This window comes from Pavona decussata, unplaced genomic scaffold (genome assembly GCF_977016875.1).
Source record: "Pavona decussata unplaced genomic scaffold, jaPavDecu1.1 SCAFFOLD_48, whole genome shotgun sequence".
Taxonomy (NCBI): domain Eukaryota; kingdom Metazoa; phylum Cnidaria; class Anthozoa; order Scleractinia; family Agariciidae; genus Pavona; species Pavona decussata.
In genome coordinates, this window is record NW_028145470.1 from 3,341,208 (window position 1) to 3,356,095 (window position 14,888).

The 14,888-nt window shown below is 38.4% G+C and overlaps 1 protein-coding gene across 2 annotated transcripts in view; it reads left to right on the forward strand.

Annotated features, from left to right (window-relative positions):
• The window catches only part of LOC146481813 (uncharacterized), a 25,183-nt gene continuing 10,295 nt past the window's right edge, over window positions 1-14,888 (forward strand). Inside the window, exons 1-5 of one of the 2 annotated variants that reach the window (XM_085107777.1) lie at window positions 1-2,724; window positions 4,449-4,490; window positions 7,972-8,181; window positions 13,907-14,067; window positions 14,302-14,605. In XM_085107777.1, coding sequence (XP_084963903.1) covers window positions 471-2,724; window positions 4,449-4,490; window positions 7,972-8,181; window positions 13,907-14,067; window positions 14,302-14,605 — 2,971 coding nt within the window. In that variant the 5' untranslated portion in view covers window positions 1-470. The remainder of the gene's footprint in view (window positions 2,725-4,448; window positions 4,491-7,971; window positions 8,182-13,906; window positions 14,068-14,301; window positions 14,606-14,888) is intronic. The other variant, XM_085107778.1, reaches the window with a different exon arrangement.

Below are 14,888 nucleotides of genomic sequence, written 5' to 3' on the forward strand. Positions count from 1 at the left end.
ATTAAAAAACCCAACATGGAATTTCCGATGTGTTATTATTTCTGCGAAAACAAATAAGCTTACGTAGATTTTTGATTGCTGCGAAGAACAATTGCATTGTGCAAAGCGCTGTCAACTGAGACAGTCTGCGCCACTTAAGTCACGATTTGTCATTTTTATCCACCAACTTCGGACCGATTTCGTCTCAGGTTATTCCCAGGATCGAATTTCTCCAAGGAAAACGAAATGTTACTAAGCTAAACAACGAAAGGAAATATTGGCTCAACAGTTTATTTTCGTTTTTATTGGCACGTGCTGTGAAGTTGCTGTTTATTTCAGTCATCGAATTGAGGCTCTGTAGACAAGCACGAACCCAACATGGCGGTGTTGATGTTGGGGGGTGGGCTGAATGTCGTTTTACATGATTTCGTAGCGAATTTCTTTATCTAACCAAAGGATTCTAACACATTCAAATTTTACTGGAGATAACGATGTTTTATATCTCGCCGTGGTTGCTGTGGGGTCTCATATTGGGCACTGTATACTTCGTTTTGGTGTTGTTCGGTTTTGAAGGAAATCGTCATGAGAAAAGAACGAGGAAAAAATCCGAAGGCAAATTAGCGCTATCGACGAAAACCTCCAAGGACGTCTCCGAAGGAAAACAAGTAGAAACCATTGACGAGAAGCCTGGTGAAGTTCAACGGGGAAAAGAGCCACAAAATCGCCAATCAGACGCAGCAAAGCAAATCGGCGAAGTCACATTTTCGTCATGCCAAACATCCCATGGCAGTAAATCATTTTATGGGTTAAAACCCGCACCTGCCAGCAGAGAGAAAGGCGAGAGCTTTGTAGCTGAACAGAAGGTTGAAGCTTTGAAAACTGAAGCTGTTTTGCAGAGTCAAGATGCTTTGTATTTACAAGAGTTTAATGTGTCAACAGACTTCGTCATTGAGAGGCAGGGAATCCGATCAAGTTCCCTCGGAAGCGAGGAATTGGCGGAAATTTCTGGCGAAATTATTAAAAAAAATGATGGATCGGGATCGTTGGAGGCACAACACGGTGAATCTACTGAGATTATTACACAGACTGTGTGTAGTTCGGTTCGTTCAGCTCCCATAGAGCTCGAGTATAGATTTGGTGATATTGGAGAGCGTCAGAATGAGCAGTCTACTATACCTTCTTGTGTGAAAGAATCCAATTCCTCGACGGATTTAAAACAATCTGGTTTGTTTGGAGATTTTGCAGATCACGTGGTCACCAGAGCTAAGATGGCAGCATTTCATGATATTGACCTGGAATCCAAAGCAAATTATCTAGCAGAGAAAATTTCAACAGAGATTCTCTGCGATGCCATGGGTCAACTTGCAGCTGGTTCTGTATCTGTTGATCAGGAAATTGAATCTCCCAACATCCAGGAGTTGCACAGTTTTGCTGGAAGTGTCATAGATTCGCTGATACGAGATGTCACTGGAAAAGTCTCTCTAGTTAATGATGTTGAGTCGTTTGCTAGAGACTTGAGTGAACAAGTAGTTATGGAGGGTATAGAAGATTTTGCTGTGACGGAAAAGCTACGACGGGGAAGAAAACAAAAATTGTCACTAAATGAAATGAAAATATTCAGTGAAGGAATCGTGAGTGAAGCTGTGTCTGATGGGATTGATGAGGCAGTTCGTCGTGATGTGAACATGAAAGAATTCAAATCTGTAGATAAAAACTTGCCCAAAGCAGCAGATAGCTTAACACACCAAGCAGCCATCTCAAGCTCAATACAGCCTCATATAAGTGGTGTAGTTGAGAACTTGGTAAATGGTGCAATTTATGAAGCTTCACTGAGAGTTAGAGCGCAAAACAGTGAGGCAAGAGTAGAGGATTCGTCAGTTGAATTGTGCGCTCAAGAAATCTTGGAATCTCAGGTTAGCGAAACAGTGCAGGAGTTAATTGTTTCTGCATTACGCCAGGCTGTGGATTGTAAAGGTAAACTTAAAGATGACTCTTCACTAGAGGATAAGAGTAAGCTTGAATCTCGTGTAGCATCTTTTGTTGATGATGCTTTGGATGCTGCAGTTAGCGAAGCTGCTGGAAAAGTTGTTGTTGAACAAAGCATATCTGACCATGAACGAAAACTTTTGAATGGTCATGTTGACTTGTCTTTAGAATCGTCTCCTGAAGTAATTGTCAGTGCAGAAAGTGAAGCTCAGATAGCAGATCAAAAGCAGGGAGTTGATGAAGTACCATTGAAGGAGAATGAAGGAAGAGTAGAAGAAAGACAAAAGGGAGCTGCTGACAGCAACAATTATTGGAGGCAGAGTTTGATTCTGGATTTGGAAGAAGATGAAGAAGAATTTGATGAGAGCCTTGGAAGCGAAAGGTCTCAACCAAGCACAGCAGAGTCACCCTTAACTCCCATGGACAAAGAAATGGTTTTGGATGAAGCTGAAAGTGATGAGTTTATTGATTCATCAGAAGATGAGATTATTGATCATGCAGAAGATGCCAAGCTAGGAGCTGTTGGTGGGTCAAGTATCAAGAAGTATGATAATGATGACGACAAGATGGTTTTTGGAGATGAGTTAGATGATGGCATTGATGACGACGATGATGAAGATGATGATGAGGATGATGATGAAGGCGATCTGCTGTTTGCAGGGCAGACAATGGTAGATGGATTGTGTGTGAGTAAACCCAAAGAAAGGCAGAAAAAGAAGAAAAAATCAAAATTGCTACCAAGACCAAGAATACAATCCGGTAAGTAACTAGTTTTTTTTTTAACTCTTTCAACCCCAATATCAACATGTATCTTCTCCTCACTGTCCTCCATATATTTCTTATGCTACTAGTTGGGAGATTTTGTCTTAACATCAAAGCATGTTATCTTTGGTGATTATTTCCTTTATTCTCCTTACTTCAATGTTTAATCAAGCAGTGACATTGTAAGGAGAAATTAGATCTAGGTCGACACTGGGGCTTAAAGGTTAATAATACAGTTCTAGTGATTGAGTACATGTGTTAAGATAAGTTAGAATGGTAGAAGTGTTTCTATCAAATTATGGGAGAAAGATCCATGCATCATAAAGTGTGAGGCAAATATTTCTACACAGCCCTAACAATCAAAGAGTATTGTAATAATTGAAGAGCTGAGAGCATAACCGACCTATGTCAAAATTAAGGCCATTTTTCAATTTTGCTCAGATTTGTCTGAATGTTTGCATGTGAACTGCAATTCGATTGAAAAACATTGTCCAGTATTTTTTTCACCGGTTTTTGTTTCGTATTCGAGAAATAACATATGAAAAAAACTGCGTTTTTTCTCACATACACAAAGAAATTGACAACGCTTTGTTTCCGGGTACTAATTATTTGTTCCGCGAGAGTGGTTTGCAAATTACATCACGTCTTCTTGGCTCAAGTTTTGGCTCTTTTTCTCTCACTTTAGCTTCAAAAATAGCCGCATATTTTCTACGAAGCTTTAATTAATCTTGCTCAAGAAAACATAACCCTCGAAGTCGTATTCATTCAAAAGAACAAAACACAATGGATGCAATGACAAATCCAAGAAAAATCGAAAAATGGCCTAAAATTCGACATAGGTCGGTTATGCTCTCAGCTCTTCAATTACAATGTTATCAACGGCAAAGTCTCAATTATTAAGACTTTGCAACTTAGCAAGAACACATGTTGTAAAATCGTAAAAGTTGTCTCATCCATGATGTGGTTCTTAAACTTTTGAAGTTTGAATGTGTAAGTCTTTATCAGAAACGTTTTTTGTTGTGACTTTTATTTGTTTGAATGCTAATAAAAAGTATCTAGCTTACACATCACTTGATATTTTGATATTTCAAACTACAGCTGTACAGTATGAGAAGCAACCCACTCCAAGTGAAAAAGTTTACCAAAAATACTTACGTTTGAGTGTTTGTGGTGTTTCGACTGCAGCTGTATGCTGCATTTGATTCCCTGTTAGAGAATATAAAATTCTTGCGTCATGTGTTCATGGCTGGGGGCAAGTATCAGCATATTGACAACAGAACACCTTCTCTGTTTGATTTGGTGTCTTATAGGTCTTGGTAAGAGATCATTCATTCTTTTGTGGACTTCAGGGGGGATGGGTAAGAAAGTGGGGGAACTTGAAATTTTTGCCAATACTAAAAGGGGGTCCTGGAGAATGTGCTGAGTTGTGGAGTGGGACATGACAAAAATAGGAAAGTTTTCTAATTTCTCACCCATCCCCCCTGCCCCCATTCCCATCCCAATAAATAATGAATGGTCCCTAAGTTCATGGTAAAAGGACATGTTAGGTGCATTTGCATGCCGACATCCAATCTCATTCTTATGTGTGTAAAGCGCCGTGAAACATACCAGTATGTGATGCATACTTTATGAGCACCACCAACGTCATCGTCATCATCATCAACATCATTCAGTGATGATTTGTGCGTTCACTAAATGAATGCCATATATGATGTTTTCAGACCCAGAGGGCTACATGCTCTCAGCAAAAAAGAATGAGAATGGTGAGTACCACACATCTAAATTGAAACATGGCACCAGTGGGTTGTTTGCCTCATTTACCTTAGCACACTAAGACATTTTACAAATTAATGGCAGTTTTCTATGGTCTATAATCGATAATCTTACAGACCATAAAATGACGTCAAAAAAATGTAATGTTCAAAACTCAAGTGGAACCATGAACCAGAGGCGAGTGGTTTCACTGCCAAGTTTTGAACTTTTGTAGCATCATTTTATGGTCTATAAGAGTATACACAATAGAAAACTGCTGTTGATTTCTTTTTTTAAAATAACAATGCATTGAGAAAGCACAAGTGTTACCTCTGATGTCATTTTTATTGTCTGTACTCTTATAGACAATAGCTACAGGCTGCTCAACACCCGGGCATTTTGACAGTTATTGTAAAAATACCTAAAAATTCAAATTAAAGTTTTCCCATAGACAAACTGACCGATGTGTTGACTATTGGTTGATTAACTGTTGAAGTATTTCTTTTCTGTTTCCACACATGGGAAGGGTGATTAACATGTTTGGGGGTGATTTAAAAATGAAACCTCCAAAGAAAGGAGGTTATTAGAGAGGTGAGCTTTAAAGAGGGGGATAGCTTAATAAAGCTTTTGTATTTCATATCATTTAGGTAAAATATTTGGAGATATTAATTAAAAACACAGCGGGAGAAATAAAAGTGCTGTTACTGTCTTGGGAAAACTAACTTTTGTAATCTATTTAATTTACCCTCGTTTATCAACCTTGTTGATAAACCAAACATTTGTATCTAATGATGAAAATGAAGTTGGATGTTTGGAGGTCCAACAATTCTTGGAAGAGTCACCTGACTTCTCTCCCCCCCCCCCCCCATCCCCTCCCCCTCTACGTGGGGTGTGTCACAGTGTTTCTGTACCCTTCCACTAGTGTGGATGTGCTACTTGTTAGCTTTACTTCTTTACTTTATTGAATTTGTTGCAACTAATACATAGAAAATTAAAATAATAAAATAAGAATATCCTAATTGTCAACAACTAGAGCAGAAAACAGGACGATGTCCCAATTGACATTCAGCCCCCAAATAAAAGTATTTAAAATGATAACAAAATAGAAGTATTAATAGTAATAAATTATCATATAATTTCACTCAAGTTAATTTAAAGTGAATTTAACAACTTATACCCCCACTGCTTGGGGGATTAAAGACCAAAATACTTCTTCCTGTACTCAGAGATTTTGTCATTCTAAGTGACTCCAGTTTTTTGGAAAAACTGCAAGGTATTTAGTAACTTTTTGGATGAGAGTATCAAATATTTTGACTGTGTTTTTCCTAGTTTGTTCTACATCTAACTTTTGAAATGTGGCCTTCTAATTAATTTTACTGGCTTAACACTACACCTGCTTGTGCATCTATAAGAGCATTTGCCATGTGCAGTGTTTTCAACTTTGGTTCCTGCAGAGACATGGAATCAATTAACCCTTTCAGCTCCATTATCAACATGTATCTTCTCCTCACTGTCCTCCATATATTGACAATAGTATGACTATGGTGCCTCACATCAACTCTACCTGCAAGAGTGCTTTTTATCATTTAAGGAACATTGCACGAATTAGGAAATTTATTTCTCTGAAGACTACTGAAACTCTAGTTCATGCTTTTGTTAATTCAAAGCTGGACTATTGCAACTCCCTAGCGTATGGCTTGCCTAAATATCTCCTACAAAAGCTTCAGTATGTTCAAAACGCCGCTGCGCGCCTTATTACTGGTATACGGAAACACGACCACATAACCCCTATCCTGATGGATCTGCACTGGCTCCCTGTTAATGAACGCATTCAATTCAAGATTCTTCTTTTGACATTTAAATCTCTAAACGGCCTTGCCCCTGTCTACATTGATGAAATGATCCAACGTTATGTACCAAATAGAAAGCTTCGTTCGTCTTCTGTATTTCTTTTAAAACAAAACAAATGGAACCTTAAGTCTTATGGTTTTAGAGCTTTTACAGTAGCTGCTCCCTTTTTATGGAACTCCTTACCTTTAGAAGTCAAGTCTTCGCCCAGTTTAAATATTTTTAAATCTAAACTCAAAACACACCTTTTTAAATGCGCTTTTAATCTAAATTAGTTTACTTAATCTTTTGTTTTTATATTTCTAAGTCATACTGTAATACAATGGATGTAAAGCGCTTAGAACGCATGCGGATAAGCACTATATAAGTGTTATTATTATTATTATTTCTTATGTTACTAGTTGGGAGATTTTGTCTAAAAATCAAGGCATTGCATCTTTGGTGATTATTCCTTTATTCTCCTGACAAATATTTAATCAAGCAGTCTCATTGTAAGGAGAAATTAAATATTGATCAACACTGGGGCTTAAAGGTGCAGACTTTATTAACAGCATTTTCACAAAGTGGCTCTTCATCCATTAATATCTAACTAAAGTTAATTACAACTAAGACAAACTTAAGAAAGGCTGTGTTAAAATGAATAACAAAATATGTTTTAATTAATTTCTGAATGGCTAATTTAAAGAAATATTAATAGTGATTCTACTGAGATGAAAGGTCCAACCAAAATATAGTGTAACCGATTCTTAGTGCATTATGACAGCAAAAATTGAGAACGTTGGCCCAACGTTTTCAAATTTGACCCATTTTTATTTTGGTCATCTGCCAGCGAAAATATCCGTGGATAGTTTCTTTGCATTCTGATAGTCTTTTAATGGAATTTTGGTCATTATATCTTGGCTTCTATCAACCGAATAGTGTCTTTTTGATTTTCAATGTGTTACTAGAAATAGCGTGATACTGTCCCTTTAAAGACACTGAAACATATGATGTGAGAGGCAAGCAGTTTCTTTTTTTAGATTTTTATTAGCCTAAGACACACAATACAATATTTACAGTACTACGCGCTACTTATATATGGTACTTACAAAGTTACAATGCTTACAGTTTTTGCAATACTTACAATATCCTACAATATGCTTTACTAATGATATTTACAGTGTTTACAACGTATATTACGCATACATTAAATAGAGGAAAAGAAGACAAAAGATAGATAATTATATAATAAATAAATAAATAAATAAATAGCTACATATACTAAAAATTAATGAAAGAAAAAAAGGTTGAGGGAAGTTAAAACAACTAAAGATGAGGTCTTTGTAGCAAATATACATAGAGAGAAAGGAATGTTATATAAGATTCTCACTTTTCCACTGTAATTTTAGGTTCGTTAAAAACTGCAAAAAGCTAGGGAGTGATTCAAGCGGAGTTGATAATCCATAAAATGCCAAATAGAAGTCCTGGGATAAGAGTAATTCAAAATACATTAATTAATATTTTTATTTAGTTGTTTTTCGGAGGAGGGGACTTGTTATTTGAAGGCATTACATTTTGACCACCTGTTCAAAACAACTAACCCTAGAGTTCTATGAGCTAAATTTAATAAAATCATTTAATCTTCGACTTTGTATTCATTTGCAGCTGGTTCCCATTATAACACGGCAGTGATACTTGACAATGGATCTGGTATCATTAAACTTGGCCTGGCAGGAAGCAAGACACCAACTGTTGTACAACCAGCTTTGTATGGAATCCCCAAACGATACTCCTTACAAATGGCTGGAATGGACAACAAGAAGGACAGACAATATGGTGAATCAGCAACAGCAAGGGCAGGAGTCATGCAGCTTGGTAAGTTGTGTAGATGAGTCCCTCCGGGGAGGGGGGGGGGGGAGAGCAGTGAGAACAGGTGTAATGCAGCTACCTTATTATAGGAAATTAACAATGCACGTTGACAACATGAAGAAAATTTACGTTACACTAAATTAATGGGAATTTTTCAAAAGTTAGGTTTACATGCATTAAATTAACGCAAATTTTCCGATAAGCGTCTTGCTTTATATACTGTGATTTTCATATTTCTGCAAACTCACACTTTACATTTCTGAATGCCAAACTGCGTTTTGGCTTCCATCAATAAAACCTTCCAAGACAAGTGCACGGATGTTTCTAAGTTTTTTTTAAAGCTGAAAATTTGGTTTTGAAGCCTAACTAGACCCTATCAATTTAAAAGATAGTGACTCTGAAGAGCCAATAGAGGAGTCATGAACTGATAAGATTTTGTAATGAAACAAAGGTGCTTTAAAATAACAATATTGTAAAATAGCGTGCATTAAATTTACATTGACATTAATTAAGATACATTAAAGTAACGCGAATTTTGTAAAATCACGTTAATAAAGTGTATATTTAATTTCCTATAATAAGGTAGGTAAGTAGTGCAGATGAATCCCTCACCCCTGGGGGCAGTAGTGAGAGCAAGAGTCATGCAGCTACAATCTTGGACAGATCAAATGAAAAATGAAGACCACCCCTCCCCCCATTTCAATGATGGAAAAATGGCGTGTTTTGCTTTGCGCGCGAATTCATCATTGATTTTGGGGGAGGATGGGGGGGGGGGGGGGGGTTAATTTTCATTGTAATCTGTCCAAGATTATAGTTAAGTAGTTCCCCACCCCTTGGGAGAGTACTGAGAGCAAGAGTCATGCAGCTAGGTAAGAAGTGAAGACAAGTCCCCCACCCCTGGGGGAGTAGTGAGAGCAGGAGGCATGCAGCTACAATCTTGGACAGATCAAATGAAAAATTAAGACCACCCCTCCCCCCCATTTCAATGATGGAAAAATGGCGCGTTTTGCTTTGCACGCGAAATCATCACTGAATTTGGGGGGAGGGGAGGTTTAATTTCTCATTTTATTCTGTCCAAGATTGTCCGACGTTCACACTGACGTTACCAGTAGCTTCATAGGTCAAATACTATAAGATGAAACCTGCAATCACGCTTTTTAAACTAAACCTAGCGCAAAGAAACTTAACCACACGAAAACAGTGGTCCTGTGTGGAAATGAAAACATCACATAAGTACTGTATTTAAAAGGAAATCTTGATAAAGTGTGAGTCGTGTGTATTCTATTAATATGGAGATGAAATAGGCATAGTTGCGTGTCATGACTATTGTCGCATTAGGCTGAGTTATTGCAGCCTTAGTGTTAAAAATTTTTTGCGAGGCAAATAAAAAAGTGGAAAACTGAAAAAGCACCTGTCAGAACACGCTTGTACTCAATTCAAGCTATATTGTAACATTATATTCCAGTGGTATTATGAAGGTACTGGGAAGTGAATTCGTGTTAATGAATAAAAGACAAGAGAGGCTCTCGTACATGAGATGGAAAACCATTTTCTTTTTTTTTTTTTTTTGTAATTACGGGCCAAAACCCGTGTAAATCAACTAGCTTGCAGCTGTTGACTAGACTGGTGGAAAACTAGAAAAAAGAAAGAAGAAAAGAAGAAAAGTCTAGAAAGGTTTAAAAAAAAAAAAAAAGATTATGATGAGGAGAAGAGGGGCTCGAACCAGAGGTAACATCTACGTTCAGCACACTGTACGCAATACACGCGCTGAACCCATGTGCTATTGCGTCTACACATTCAAGCTCTTGTGAATTTAGAGTTCTAAAACTGTCTTTGTTTACACTGAAGATCTTGAAACAAGACTGTAAACACTTCATTTTATTGATACTTTTCAATTCTTGAGAAGTTACAACGATTTTCTTATTTGAAAGTCTCTATTGGCACAGTTTACAAACTGTTAGCAACGATTTTCCACGATTTACCACGGTTTTGTTGCAGTGAGAGACAAATGAAAGATTTGAATCAAATATATTTTACTGATAGCCGGAATCGTCCAAAACCGTTTGAAACCGTTCAAAACCAGCCGTAAACCGTGCAAAATACATCGTAAACCGTCAATAAAACGTTTGAAGTATCATTCCGGAAACATAGTTCCAGTAGGCGATGGCCGGTCAGTGAGTACTGTGACCCAAGGAGTTAATATTTTAGTCGTTCTCCGTTGTTTTGTATTATGCCGGTGATGCGACCACTCATAGACTGGATAGTTTTATCGATCACCTCCTGAGAAATACCACTGATTGTTCTCTGCACTCTATCACAGAATTCTTCATACGACTCATGTGTGATGCCTTCGTTCAGGGCGTCTTTTTCCAACTTTTTGGAAGCAATGTGAAAAATGTTCTCAATAGGATTTAAATCGGGACTTCGCGGCGGTATTTTTAATAGTTCACAGTGACAACGAGCCATAGCTTCACGGGCTGTTTTACTGTTTTGGCTAGGATCACCGTCTTGCAGCCAGAGGCGAGTCAATCCCTTGGCAGATCGTTCAAACATGGTGTTAAAGTGTTGGTCATGACAATAAACGATGCAAAATATTTTGCATCCATTTTTTCGTATCTCTCGCAAATTATTACTCCTCCACCGTGAGTTATTGCTACCATCATCTTGGCAACTTTACCTCCTGTTCCGACTTTACTTCCCTTTGCCAAACACCCTTGGTTTAAACCTTCGGATTGTTTTCGCCCTACTCTCCCTTTGGGTGCTCGGGCTTGGTCCATGGGGTTGGTCTTGTAAATAAACGAGACCCCATCTAAGTAAAACGCGATAGTGTCCGTCCAGACACTCTGAGGGTAATTTAATTGCATCCGTCTAGCAAATTCTACTCTTCTCTCTTTGTCGCTTTGACTCATTAGTCCCTTTTTACGAGCCTGCAGGAAGAAGTACCCGTTTCTATTTAACAAACGCCGAACCGTTCCATCAGTGACATGACGAATTCCTGTCCTCTCCATCAGGCGCCGCGAAGAAAATGAACCCTCTTGCTCTCTTAACCCTTCAATGGTTCTAAGAATCAACGCTTCATGTTCAGGAGTAAGCTTTTTCTTTCTGCCGCTCAAATGTCTCCTGTTTTCATGTACTTCCTTGTATTTTGAGCTCGTTACGCGGTGAACACTTGCTGTCGAGACGTGAAAGCGTTCGGCGATCTCTTTTAATGTGAGATTTGTAGTCATCTTTAGGAATCTGATTGAAGCCTTTGTTTCTTCCGATATTCTTTTTCTCGAGGGCATGTTGTGTGAGGATTTTTCAGTACTTTTTGGAAAGTTGTGCCAACAATTGCGTATTTTATTTACTCTCTGTTACCAAAATATCGCACTTGTAATACCTAAACACAGATACCGCCTTCAGGTTGTGACGCGCGTGACTTCGTCAGACACAGTTGATATAGCCCGATAAATGTGTTGACAAAAAAGGGACTAATTAGTCACCCCCTTTGTTTTGTCACGTTTAAAGCCGGCTGACAATCTTGGACAGATCAAATGAAAAATTAAGACCACCCCTCCCCCCCATTTCAATGATGGAAAAATGGCACGTTTTGCTTTGCGCGCGAAATCATCACTGAATTTGGGGGGAGGGGAGGTTTAATTTCTCATTTTATTCTGTCCAAGATTGTAGGTTAGTTGTATAGATGAGCCCCCTTCTCCACCCCCCCCCCCCACCCCCTTAAAGAAAAGAAGGGGGAGCAGTAAGAGCAGGTGTAATGCAGCTACATATAGATAAGTAGTTGAGATGAGCCCCCTCCCCAGGGGAGCAGTGAGAACATGAGTCATGCAGCTAGGTAAGTGGTATAGATGAACTCTCTCCCCCCACCCCCAGGGGGAGTAGCGACAGCAGGAGTCATGCAGTATGTTAGTGACAAGGTCTAAAAAGACAACAGCGTTGACAAAACCACGATCAATATTCAAAGCCCAGCTATCAGTAGCCTCAAGTAGTGCCGTAACCGTTGAGTGTAGCGAGCAGAAACCAGATTGATGACGTGTAAGGAGGCTATTCTTAGTTAGATATTTATATATCTGGTCATAAATTATGCGTTCAAAAAACTTTGGCCACCACTGGAATTACTGATATTGGTCGGTTATTTGTCGGCTCAGTACACTTCCTGGAGATTTTATACAGTGGGGTAACTCTAGCAGATTTCCATTCATTAGGGAAGATACTGATTATCAAGGATTGATTGAATATTACAGTGAGAGATTCAGCAAGTAAGTCAGGTCATGTGTATAAAATAGAGATTACGGAAGCTTTGTAGCAGCAATAGACCGACTAATATTCTAAACAAGAGCACAATACTGAGTTTGGCGCAAATCATGTTTCAGATGAATCATCATGCATCATGAGTTGCCAAATAAGTTGATGAATGTGGTGCATAAACTATCTTATAATCCATCAAATAGTTTCGCTCGCGCGCGATTGGTCTAAACGCCTCACATGACCGAATATACCCCAGTTAAAACTGGGGAATATCCGATGATATTCCCCAAGTGATATTCCCCAATTTCAAGAACTTCAAGGCGCGTCTTGTTTACAATTAAAATTAATGTCAAGATGGGGGGAACGGTTTGCTTTTGTGACAGAAAGAGAGATAAACCTGCTGGTCGATAAAGCAGTATCAGAAAACAACATGCGCCCTAAACGTTTTTGACGGTAAACTGTTCTTAAACGAAATGTTCAAATACTCAAGCTCGTTGCTACATGTTGCGAAAAATATTTGAAGGATAATAACCACAGTAGCCTCCATTTGGCTTTAAAAATATGCTCAGATATTTGTCCTTGGACATTATCTGCTCCTCGAAGCTCACAGTTTTCCCCGAGCTTCGCTCTCGGAAAACTGTTCGCTTCTCGAAACAGATAATGTCCGCGGGCAAATATCTGAGCATATTTTTGCGCCAAATGGAGGCTATTGTTTATATATTAGTATTGTTTCTTTGCCTTTTACTACAATCCTATTACATTCTTTTTGTTACACTATAGCAGTAATTACTAGTAATGATCAAAGATTATGGAGTACATTTGATTCCAGGCTCTCTCTCCTTAGCCAAGTTGGTGATGATGTCATCCTCCCCTGTAAAATCTGCGGAGGGATGCCAGATACGCGTCCCAAGATCCATTCATTTGTTGATTGTGACGATACAATCTCAACTCCAATTTGTATTAGAAGTGGGTTCTTTCTACATCAAACCCAGTTATCATTATATTCACACTTATTTAAGTTTATGCACCACATTCAGTCACTTATTTGGCAACTGATGATGGATGATGTTTCATTGAAAACATGTTTCGCACCAAACTCAGTGGTAAGTATGGTGCCTAAGAAAAATTTCAAGGAGCCCACAAGGCCAAAAACTGAGAATTTTGCTGCTGCAAAACAATTTGGCGCCCAGGGCCCAGTTGTTCAAAGCCCGATTAAGCTAATCCTGGGTTAACGTGAATTTTGATTCGAGTATATTTACTAATCTGTAAGGATTCGTCCAAAAGATTTTTGTCCCTTAGTTTTGCCTTAGACTTTTCTTTACCATTAGCTAAAAATGAGCATTTAAAATCGTTTTTAATGAGTGAGATGAAAACCTCCTTTAACTTTTAATCGGAGATTAGCGTTAATCGGCCTTCAAGCATTAAAGCTGTGAAATTTGTGACTTCAAAGATTTCCTAACCACAATAAATTATCATTTGTTTACAGAGTACCCCATGAAATCTGGATTTCTTGAGAATTGGTCAGATGTGGAGGACATCTGGGAATACATGTTATACAATGAGCTGGGAATCGAGGAGGGAAATCACCCTGTTCTGGTCACAGAAGTTGCAAATGCTCCGAAGAAGAACAGAGAGAAGATGGCTGAGGTGAGATCCAACCCAGAAACAAAGGTCTCAGCTATAGCTTGCAGGATTTTTCTTTTCAAATAGAAGAAAAAAAAAACAACAAGTAATGTTCCTCTCTAAATTGTGGCCATGTCACAGGTCAAGCATATAACCTCAGTTTTTGATTGTAAGGTCATTTCATAACTGGTGTTGTTTTCCCCATAACATGACGCCCTTCAATTGATTTTTGAATCCCTCTCTTCTTTTTAATTGCAGATTTTATTTGAACACCTTAGTGTCCCTGCAATGTACCTTGCCAATCAACTGGTCCTTTCATTGTACGCATCTGGTTTGACGCTAGGAATGTGCCTGTCCTCAGGGTTTTCTGTCACTCAGGCTGCGGCAATTTACGAGGGTTATTTATTGGCATACACTGTACAGGAGCTAGACATTGGAGGGAAGGCCCTCACCGATAACCTCCAAAAACTGCTCAGAGAAAATAAAGGTCACAACTTCAATTCTTCGTCTGGCTGGCAGATTGTAAACAATATGAAGGAGAGGATGGCATATGTTTCACAAGGTACAGTAGGAATGACTCCCCAAACAAAAAACTCCTCCCAGCCATTTCTTCTCTCTAAAGGGAGGGGTTCACATTTCAGCGCATGTGCATGAATTTAAATGTTTTTTTCTCTTTCTTATCAACTTTAAGGCCTTAAAAATTCCATTCACATGTACTTCAGTAATCACATTCTATAATTATTAGTCCAAGCAAAATGACTGATGACCAAAATTCACAGAAAATGCTAGTGAATTGTACTCATATTGTTGATATTGAATTTTGTGTTGACCCGTAGGATTTATTT